General features: G+C 56.8%; 1 protein-coding gene across 1 annotated transcript in view; it reads right to left on the bottom strand.

Moving 5' to 3' along the window:
* Positions 1 to 2,080: 2,080 nt before the first annotated feature.
* HS6ST1 (heparan sulfate 6-O-sulfotransferase 1) overlaps positions 2,081 to 10,348 on the bottom strand; it is a 45,028-nt gene continuing 36,760 nt past the window's right edge. Inside the window, exon 2 of the mRNA XM_027056088.2 lies at positions 2,081 to 5,611. Within this exon, the coding sequence (XP_026911889.1) occupies positions 4,903 to 5,611 (709 nt within the window). The 3' untranslated portion in view covers positions 2,081 to 4,902. The remainder of the gene's footprint in view (positions 5,612 to 10,348) is intronic.

Raw genomic sequence — 10,348 nt, 5'->3', positions numbered from 1 at the left:
AAGGGGGCCTCCAACTTTAAATAGAAAGATGAAAACTCTCATCCTTGCGGGGAGGTATTTCCACGACTGACTTTGTCTGATGAAGACCCTGGCCCCACATTGCACAGTGGACACGTCCATCCTGTATTCCCGGATGGGGAGCTAGCCTGCAGACTCCAGATGAAATGTTTAGGGAGGGCCAATTCCAAGGTGTGTGTGGGGGAAGGAGTGTGGCTTGCTGCACAGGTCTTTCCACACTGGGGTTCCGTGTAGAATGCTTCCCTTGCAGGGACCCTGTTACCAAAGAGACACTCCCTCATGGATTCAGATGGTCAGCAAGGTTGGGGTTTGGATCTGAAGGTTGGGGTTTTAAGGGTTAGCCGTGTCTGTCCCTCACCCTCTCCCCCACGTGGGAAAGCTCTGGCAAGCAGGTGGCAGCCACTTTGCCCCCTGGGAACTAGTGGTGCCCCCATCTCCTGGGTTTCTGTCCCACCTCTCAGTTGTTCAGGGGCTCCTCTCTACAGGCAGCTGTGGGGGAGAAGGCCTCAGCCTCCCCTCCCCGCCCCTCCCCCAGTTCTTCCCCGACAACGACGATGTGGACAGGGTGAGGTAGGAGTGTCCAGATACAAATTCTGGCAGGGGAGGAAAAGGAGACCCCCTTAGGCCCACTAGCTCCAAGGTACATTTTCTAGGGTTTTCCATGTGACAGTCACTGGGAACTGATAGCCTACTGGCTGTCCCCAGGACCCTTGTGGAAACGCAAGGTCGGTGCACTAGGGCCCCAGCTGTAACACTGTCCAGCAACAGCTGGCCCCCACAACAGATCATTTTCCTGAAGGCAAGGCAATGAGCTGACTCCTTTTATCAGCCCTGTGGTCACACTGAGACCTTGGGCAAGGGCCCTCTCACCCCCCCCCCCCCCACCCCGTCTCATTAGAGAACTAAAATCCATCAGGGCTGGTGGCCAAACCACCTCACCTGTGTGGCATTTGTTTTACAGAGAAAGAGAGAACTCATGAGAGAGCAAGGGGGAGGGGCAGAGGGAAAGAGAGAGAGAGAGAGAGAGAGAGAGAGAGAATATGAATCCCAAGCAGACTCCACGCTCAGTGTGGATCCCAATGCGGGGCTTGATCCCACAACCCTGGGACCCTGAGCAGAAATCAAGAGTGGGCCGCTCAACCGACTGAGCCACTCAGGTGCCGCTGAATCTGATCATGAGAGAACCATCAGACTGATGCAGACATTTTAAGGGACAAGTGGCCTATGTTAAAATGTCAGTGCTAAGAAAGGGAACAGGTGGGCAGTGCAGGCTGGGTCTCTGCTTGGTGAAAGGAGATGGGAGAAGCAGGACAGCTGAGCAGCGCACAGTCCTCGGCTGACAAATAAGACTTTAGGACATCGTGGGCACAAGTAGGAAATTTAGACAGGGAATGTATGTTAGCTCGGATTACTGTGTTTATGTTAAATTTGAGGAGATGATAAAGGGTTGAGTTTCATAGCAGGATGTCATTCTTAGGATGTACGTGCCTGAGTATTCTGAGGACTGCAACTTATTTTCAAATATTTCAGAAAAACGTGAGTGTATGTGTGAGTGCATACACACATATCTGTGTGTATTCATGTGCACGTGTTTGCGTACAGAGAGAGCAAGTGTGAGTGCAGGACAGGAAGACGCGACAAAATGTTGACGTAGGTAAATCTAGGCTAAGCGTTTACGGGTGTCCATGAACTGTTCTTTTGCCTTGTCATCTGCAAATCTTTCCAAGTTAAAAGTGAAGGAGGACAAGGTCACCGAGAAACACACGGTGTCTGCGTTTCTCAGCCTCACTTTAAGCTGGGCTCCTGTTCTCAAGTGTTGCAATTAAGGACCACTAACCCCTGCTTCGTGGCGATGACAGGTCGACCTCTTCCTTTTGCAAAGGGCTGCCTCAGGGAGAAAGTGCATGAACTCCTCTCTTTCTGGCTGCCTGCACCTGAGGGAGCCCCTGCTCCCACGTCCATCCCCATGCTTGGATGCTCATTTTGAAAATCAAACCCAGAAGGTCTGGCCACGCCACGCCGGGCAGACGGCTGTTACCACAGACCACAGCACACCTGAGGCTCCTTGTCAAGGGTTTATTTCATCTGCTAACATTCATTCTTGACCTAGACAAAAACAATTAGATGATTATGACTTGCTTTTCCATCATCAACTCGTTTTTCTTGTATGAATAACCAAAAGATTTCTTCTCAACACTTTTTTCTTTTTTTTTAATAAGAAGCTATAAATAAATAAAGCTTTAAACGCTCCTGGGTTCAAGTGAAACACTTCCAGTTCCCAAAAAGGTCACAGACTCATTGCTCGGACAATTTTGCCGTCCCTGTTTCCTCCTCCAGGAGGAGATGTTGCAGGTCTGTGTGAGGAGTGGGTTGTCTGCTCACCGCGTGTTGCCTCTGTTTCCTCAGCCCTGTGCAGAGCCGCTGGGTAGGGCACCCCTTCAGTGGAGCCCCGGAAGGTGGTGGTGTTGGAGGAGGCGCTACAGGCATGAGGAGCTTTCACCTCAATGCAGGTGGCCTGAGCAGAAGTGCCGGACTGGAGGCGTGAGGGGCCGAGGGGCACTGGCACCTGGTGCTGTCTCTAGGCGCCTTGGCCTGGGTGCTGGCCCCCCACGGGACCGCTTTCCAGATGCAGCAAAGAAACCAAGGAGAGACCCGTGTTTCCGTGTGAATTGGGACAACGGATCATAAGTTAAAACATTCCAATATGTACAAAACAGATCCTACACTCAAGAGGGCACACTCAGGAAGCCCACTTCAGGAGGGCCGGGTGCCCAGGGGTTCAGGCAGAACGGGGCTGAGCTTTCCACCAGGAGGTGGAATTGACCACCTCCTGATGAAAGCCACAGCAAACCCCAAGCACCCCACGTGCTTGTCCAAGACCCCAGAGGTCTCATGAACACGTCCTACCCTCCTCCCTGGAGCACGACTGCCCCAAAGGATGAGTGTCAGAACAGATCCCCCCCATGCTGACCTTCACTACCCCTTGAAAGAACCACTACACCACTTGGGCACTGGTCTGCTCAGCCTGACGCACCCACTCTGCGGGGTGATCCTGGGTAGGTGTGGTGCCCATCCCAGCCTGCTAACCACTGCCCTTGGACTAGAAGATGAAGTGGTTGGTGTAGGAAGCAGGAGGTATGGGCACCATAACCTTTGCCAGGCAGGAAAAGACTAAAAGCTACTTCTTCCTGGGTACCTCCCATTTGACAACACTGTAGTGTTTCCTGTGCTATTGAAGGTTCCTTGCTTCCACACCTCTGGGGTGGCTGAGGAGAACCTGGGGCAGGGAGGAGGGCTCCTGGTAGAATCTGCCCTCGATGCTGCTGTCCTCAGCAGGCTGGCCGTGGCCCTCACTGCCCTCGTGAGGGAGGCTTGTAGCCCCCAGGCACGTATGGGCCCTCACCTGGAGAGAGAGGGCACTCGTCCACCTTGGGTGTGGGACACACATTTTGATCCCAGAACCCAGGGCCTCATGTGGGGAGAGCACCCCCAGAGAAGACAGTGGCCTGGCCTCCTGGAGCATAAGACAGGTAGGGCATGGGGGAAGTGTCTACAATGGATATGGAACATGGCTTCTCCAATCTGCAGGGCTGCCAAGAACAGGGCCTGACCTGCTTGTGGTCAGAGGTTGGGCAAAGGGAAATGCAGGGAGAGGCTGGGGTAGGAAGGGCTGTGTATTTGGATACTAGGGAGCCACTGAGAGCCATTTCTTCCAACTCTGATAATCTGAAAGCCTGAGTCCCCTTCCCTGGCCATAGCAAACCACTGTAGCCCCAAGATATGATTCATGGGCAGCAGGTACAGTTGGCTGTGTTCTAGCCAATGGAGGCTTGATTGTACTTCTGCACATGCGGTTGTGGGAACAGTGGGGCATGAGCCCCGAATAAATGTCTAAGTGATGACCCTGGGGCCAGGGATAGTCTTACCAAATCTCAGAGGGTCAGAATGGTAAATGGAGCAGGGGAAACTTTCTGCCTGAGCTGGTCTGGCTTGGTGGCCCAAAGGCCACCTTGGGTGGGGAGGTACATAGACACAGGTGGTAGCATCCTTGGACACAGCCTTCCCACTCTTTTCTTACTCTCTGTCCACAGAGGGGGACAGTGCATGTGGGCCCATCTCCTTGCAGCCCTTCTTAGCCTGAGGACTGTGGGAAATGGGGGGGAAGGGTCCCAGGAGGTGTGCTTTGATCTCCTGACCCAAAGCAAGAAGCCAGACTGTGTGTTTTGACCTTGGGCCAGAGAGAGAGTGGGCTTCCCAGGGGCAGGCCAGAGTCTTCTCGGCTTCAGGAGGGGTGGGCCCTGACCATGAAGATGGGTGAGCTAGGAGCTCCATTCCTGAGGATACCTCAAGGGGCTACCTTTCTGCCCAGAGAAGGGGCTTCACTCAGGCCCAGGGGCCCTGGGGCCACTGGAGGCCAAGGGGCTGCCTGGGTGGCCTGATCCCGGAAAGGTGCCTGGAGCTGGTGTTGGGCCCCTGCTGGCCTGCAGGGCAGAGAGCCAGCAGGTGTGCACAGTGGGTGTGGGACGCGCTCCTGGCCCAAGTCCGATCTGCACTCTCTGCTGTCTGTTTCTTGTTTTTAGACCTTCGGCTGGCCGCCGTGCGTGAGCTGGGGCCAGGAGAGGAGGGACAGTCCTGGCCTGCGCAGGCCTGCCTGCGGCATCCCTCAGGCACGCTTTCCTCTGGCCAGGGGGTGGGGGTGGTGGTTTGCACTGGCGGATTCCTCAGACCCCGCCGGGCCGCCATGTCCCCACTCCCTGACCCTCACTCAGCACATCTACCTTCTGGTGAGTGCATCTGGGACCCTCTTCCCACCAGAGTTCCGGTGGGTCAGTCCGTGTGTCTGACCTCACCCCCGGCGGGGCCACCCCCCACGACCGGCCACCACTACCACTTCTCGATGATGTGGCTCATGTAGTCCTCAGTGGGCACGCGGCCCGGCTCCTCGGCGTCCTCCCGTGGCAGCGCCTCCTTGGCGCGGTGCAGCAGGCGCTCCTCCCGGCTCTTGAGGCGCTGCTCCCTGCGCTCCAGCTGCCGCTTGTACTGGTAGCGCTGCTGGAAGAGGTCCTTGGCATAGTCGTAGAGCTGCACGTCCAGGTCATTAAGCTCCTCGATGCGCCGGATGGTGTCCTCGTCCACCTCCACACCGCCCGCCCGCGTGCTGTTGTACTGCATGAAGGGCCGGATGAACTTGAGGTTGAACGTCCGCTCGAACAGGTACTGCGTCTTGCGCTGGAACTCCGTCAGGCCGAAGAAGGCCATGCCCCGCAGGTTCTTCTTGGCGCTCTCCAGCAGCAGCTGGGCCCGCTTGCCCTCGGGGATGAAGGACAGGTTGTAGCAGCCCACCAGGCTCAGGTCGGCCAGCATGCGCACCTGGCGGTTGTTGGCCAGGTTGTAGGGGCAGTCCATGAACTCCTGCAGCGTGCAGCCCGACCAGTCCGTGCCCTCATAGCAGGGTGGCAGCTCTTCGGGCGTGGGCGTGCGCCCATCGCACATGTGCAGCGACGTCTTCCAGGTGGCCCCCCGCTGCACATGCCGCCACTCGCTCAGGTAGCGGGACACGGGGTCTCGCAGCAGGGTGATGTAGTAGAACTTCCTGTAATGAGATAGGGACAGGGGGTAAGGTGAGGGCACAAGTGCGGGGGGGGGCAGTATCTGGGGGCCATTTGGCGGTGAAGGAGGGAGGAGGCTGGAGCTCCAAATCTGACTGCTTTGGGTCCACAGCGTGGGACCTCAGGCACCTCTGATACCAATCGTTACATTTAGTTCTCCAAATGGCGATTTCTGAATGGGAAGCCTGGGAGCTGAGATGTGACCCAACCTGCAAAGGGCACCACGGTCACCGTCACGTCTGCCAGGTGTGACTATCGCAGGGTCCTGCAGTGCCTGGCCTCAGTGCCTCCTGAATCTTGGCCCAGGGGCTTCCCCTGGACCCCAAGGCCATCCTCCTGTGTGCTCCCTCCTTAGGAAGGACAGCCTGTCTTTGCCCTGCACTGGGGCAGACCTGCAGGAGCCCGTGCTCCTGGGGACCAGAGGCGTAAGGAAGTGCTCACAGCGGCAGGCTGCATGTGTGGGCCTGCTCAGGGCCTCCCACAGGCCCACTGCACACCTGCACCCGTGGAGGGCGGGCACCAGTAGACCACTCAACCCGGGACCCCCAGGTGACCCATAATTCATAATTATCTTGTCTCCCAGGAACTGTCTCCACCCCAGGAAGTCAGGCATCCCTCAAGATGCCACCTCCTTGTGCTATATGCAAGGGGCGTCCATACCATTGGAGAAGTGACTCCCCATGTAACAGGCACATCCCTGTCTAGCATGATGACTGGCCTGATGTCACCAAGACATAGCGGGCAGGGGGGCTTCCAGATGTTCCTGTGACAGGCGTGGTGTGTGGCGGTCAGCCCCAGAGAGGTTCTTCCTGGAAGCCTCTCCTCCAGGGCTGGCAGAACCGGCAGCCTGTGCCTGGTGGGATGTCCCAGGCCAAGGCAAACCAGGGCTGGGGCAGGCAGCAGGAGCCCCCTGGGCCCCACACACCACTCCAGGGGGAGAAGCTCCAGGAATGCCCACCCCCACCCCCCTCCAGACAGCAGCACGGAAGCACATGCACACGAACCCCTCCTTACTGAGGCCCAACAGGGGCACCCGACTAACCCACCATCCCCCCCGCTAACCCCTTGGGGAGCTGCATAGAGCACCTCGGGGGGTCTGCTGGCAGCACGCTGATCTGACTGCACATCTCCCAGGGGGCCCTGGGGTTGGCAGGGTGACTGGCAAAAGCAAAGGCAGTGGGGTACCTCCACATGTCCCCTCGGAGGGAGGGACATCTAGAAAACTGCAGGGTGGCATCTTCATTAGGGAACTTGGGACCCCCAAGCAGAGCCCAGGCAGGGGGATAGTTAGCCAGTGGCTGGGGGGAAGGGACCAGATGAAGACTGGTCCTGCAAAGCAGACTGCTGAGGAGGAGCAGGGCAGGGACTGTGCCACCGGGAGTGGGGTGGTGGCTAAGGCAGACAGCAGAGAGAGCACCTGGGCAGAGGGAGTCAGGGACCCCTTTCTCAGCAGGGAGTGGAGAGCAGGAAGGGCATCCTGACTCCCACCTGTTCCCTGAAGCCTGGGTTCTAGTCTGTGGTCTCTGCTCAGGTCCTTGTTTGATCTGGAAGCACCCTCTGCCCCTTCCCCCGCCCCCCCCAATACTGTGCCCCAGCCTAGGCTTCCAGCCTCTGCAGGTAGCTCATGTTCCAGCACCTGCAGGGGGGAGCCCTGCACCCCCACACTGGACCCCAGCTCCTGTGGAACACACCGTGGTGATTCTTTCTGCCCTTGAAAGATGAACAAAGGGCCACCTGCACCCTCTGTGACCACTGCACCTCCTTCCAACCCTCCTGCTGGCTCCTGGGGAGAAATTGCAGGGCCTTAAGCTGTGTCCTCTTCCCTCTCTGCTTCATCAGCTGACTCTGGCTCATCCTACAGACCTCAGACAGCGCCACCTCCCAGGGAAGCCATGAGGTAGACAGGGCTCCCCCTTGGGCCTCTGTCACAGCAGGAACTTAACACTGACCTCTCAGCTCATTTGACCAGAGCCTCCCTCAGGGGCGGGAGTGGGCAGGAAGGAAGCTGGCTCCTGTGTGTGTGCTAAGCTGGCTCCCCAGGGTTGAGACCGAGATGTATCCAAGGATCGAAGACAGAATGTGCCTCAAGGAGGTCACCTCACGTAGCACCTTCAGCCCCTAATGGATGAAACCAAGCCCGGGAGGTTAAGCAGTTGCCTGGAGGTCCCCAATGGCTTTGGCAGTAGGGTGGGGTGAGTGGCCAGGACAAGAAAGGTCAGTTCATTCAGGTGTCAACTTTGTAGGAATGAAGTATAAGACATTTATAAAGCCTGACCATGAGAAGTGCCTCTGAAGAGGACAAGACAGACAAGCAGACACAAAGCAATAAACACAAGGACACACCTGGAAACATGCATATAAAGAAATGCATCCACTGCTCTCACAGGTGTCCCAGAGGGGTCTTACAGGTGTCCTTAGGCCCCTTTGGGAGGCTGAGGGCTACTTGGACCTCCTCCCATTCTGTGGGACCCTGATTCCTCATATGGAAATGGGCCAGTGTGGTAGTTCCTCCTGGACACAGAAAAGCAGAGTTTAAGGTGTCCACTGACACAGAGGCATGTCCACTTGGCCCCAGCCAAGGCCAGCTGGGGGTTCAACATGGCCCCAAAGATGACCTCTAAGGGCAAGAACACACTGTGCACACAGAGCACCAGTACCGTTCCCTGAGTGTGTCCTCAGCCTTCAGCCTGGGGTCCTGCGTCAGCACTGCCCTCCATCCCACCACGGGGGTGGGCGTGGGGGAGCCCCAGCTCCTCCCAGACCCTCACCGGTCCCTGTGATGGGACCAGGACTCTCAGCCCTGTCACAGCTGGTGCCTGCAGGTCCTGGGGAGGCCGGGTATGGATACCCCTGAAGTCCTTGGCCATTAATCTCTCTGACATGTTAGCCAGAGAGGTAACGTTCACTCAGTGACCTATAGCTGCCATCTGGACAGCCAAGGCTGATGGGAGGCCTGCCCGCCCACCTGTCCAGTCCCTCTGCTCACAGCCCAAGAGGGTGTAGGGCTTGCCCAGGGTCACATAGCAGGTCTTGAGGCAGGACGAGTCCAGGCTGCCTCCTTAGAGCCCGTGGTGTGAACTGCCTGGGCCTGGTTAGACAGCTGGGCTTGTTCTGTCTGTCAGAGAGGCCTGGGTATTGGGATCGCTGAGGGGTCTCTAAGGGTACAGTCACTGCTGGTGTATCTGGCAGGCTCCAGGAGATGTAGACGAGTCTTCTGGTCCTCAGAGCTTCCTGTTCATGCTCTGTGGTGAGGTCTGAGAAGCTGACTCCCCTGGGCCCCTCGAGCTGATGCTGATCTCACAGCCCTGTGTTCCACATGGGTGCTAAGAGGAATGGCTTCTCTCCTGGCCCAGCTGGTACAAGTGGGGCTCACCCATGCTAGGGTGACTGGGAAGGGTATCAGGATGGAACATGTGGTGTCTTCTCTGTGCAGGACATTGCCATGGCCTGGGCACCCCCCGCCCCCATTTCTGTCCCCCAGGCATAGCCAGTGGTGGAGAAAAAGGGCTCAGGCAGATTCTGGAGCCTGTTCGAGGGGCTGGCTATTACCCAGCTCTTGTCTGGACAGTGTGGGAGCCGCTGCAGCAGATACACACACCCGTGGCCTGTCAGCCTCTTCAGGAACACATGAGCCTGACACCCACCTCCACCTTGTCCACCCTGGCCCTCACCCTGGCTGCTACCATGACGCTGCAGACAGCCCTGCCCATAGGCCTGTATCCTGGCCTGCTCCCAACTCCCCTACTCTGCCCTGTCTGTCCATTACACACACTACCAGACACACTGGCTGTTTATGTTCTGGTTTACTGTCCGATGAAAAGAAGGTATGAAGGCATTGACAAGAAGTGAACAGAAGGCAGGGTGTGGTGTGGGGGTAGAAGAACCCCCTGATCACCGACCACACCCCACAAGATATGACCTGATGTACACTCTGTGAAGGTGCCGAGGGGCTCACGGCTCAGGGATATGAGGAACTGGGCAGGGGCCAAACAACACAGTCTGCACCCTCAGTGGTGTCCCCAGCACCTGCCCTTCCATGCCCAGACAGCTGCCACCAGGCTAACCTAATCCCTGCCCTAGCCCCACCTCATGGGAAACTGGAGGGTCTCTGCCCCAAAGTTCTTCCTGCATGGACATCTGGGGTCCCCCATAAAACAGGGGGCTTTCTGCTTATCACTCTCCAGCAGGAGCTCATCCATTCAGATGAGCTGAATGGAGCTCATCCATTCAGATGGCCCAAGTACCAAGCAACAAGGTTTCCAAAAAAAGGGGAATGAGGAAGCAGAGGAGAGGAGGAAATAATGAGAACTGCAGTATATGGTTCATTTAGCCTGAAATGGCCAAGTGCCCAGCAAGTGAGTGTGGGGACCAGAGCCAGATTACAGAGACGGCCCATGCAGCACCTGGACAGAAGAACAGAATACCTGCAGAGGACTGGCTGTCAGGAGACCCAACTTCTCCACAACATCATATGCTAAAAATCAATGGAGCACTGGCTTCTAGATGCTGAGAGAAAATGACCAGCGACATGTCAGACCCCACCAAACTATCCAGCAGATGTGAGGACAGAGTGGAGACAATGTAGACATGCAAAGACTCAGGACATTTATTTTCCATGAATCTTGTTTTAGGAAGATATTGGACTACGAATCTCATTTAGTAAACAACGACAACAACAACAACAAAAGCGTGGGAGACAGGAGCTCCAACCCAGGAGAGAG

The sequence above is a fragment of the Acinonyx jubatus genome, chromosome C1 (genome assembly GCF_027475565.1).
Source record: "Acinonyx jubatus isolate Ajub_Pintada_27869175 chromosome C1, VMU_Ajub_asm_v1.0, whole genome shotgun sequence".
Lineage (NCBI taxonomy): Eukaryota > Metazoa > Chordata > Mammalia > Carnivora > Felidae > Acinonyx > Acinonyx jubatus.
The sequence above is the reverse complement of the archived record's forward strand: the minus strand, read 5'-3'. Positions and strand labels throughout refer to the sequence as shown.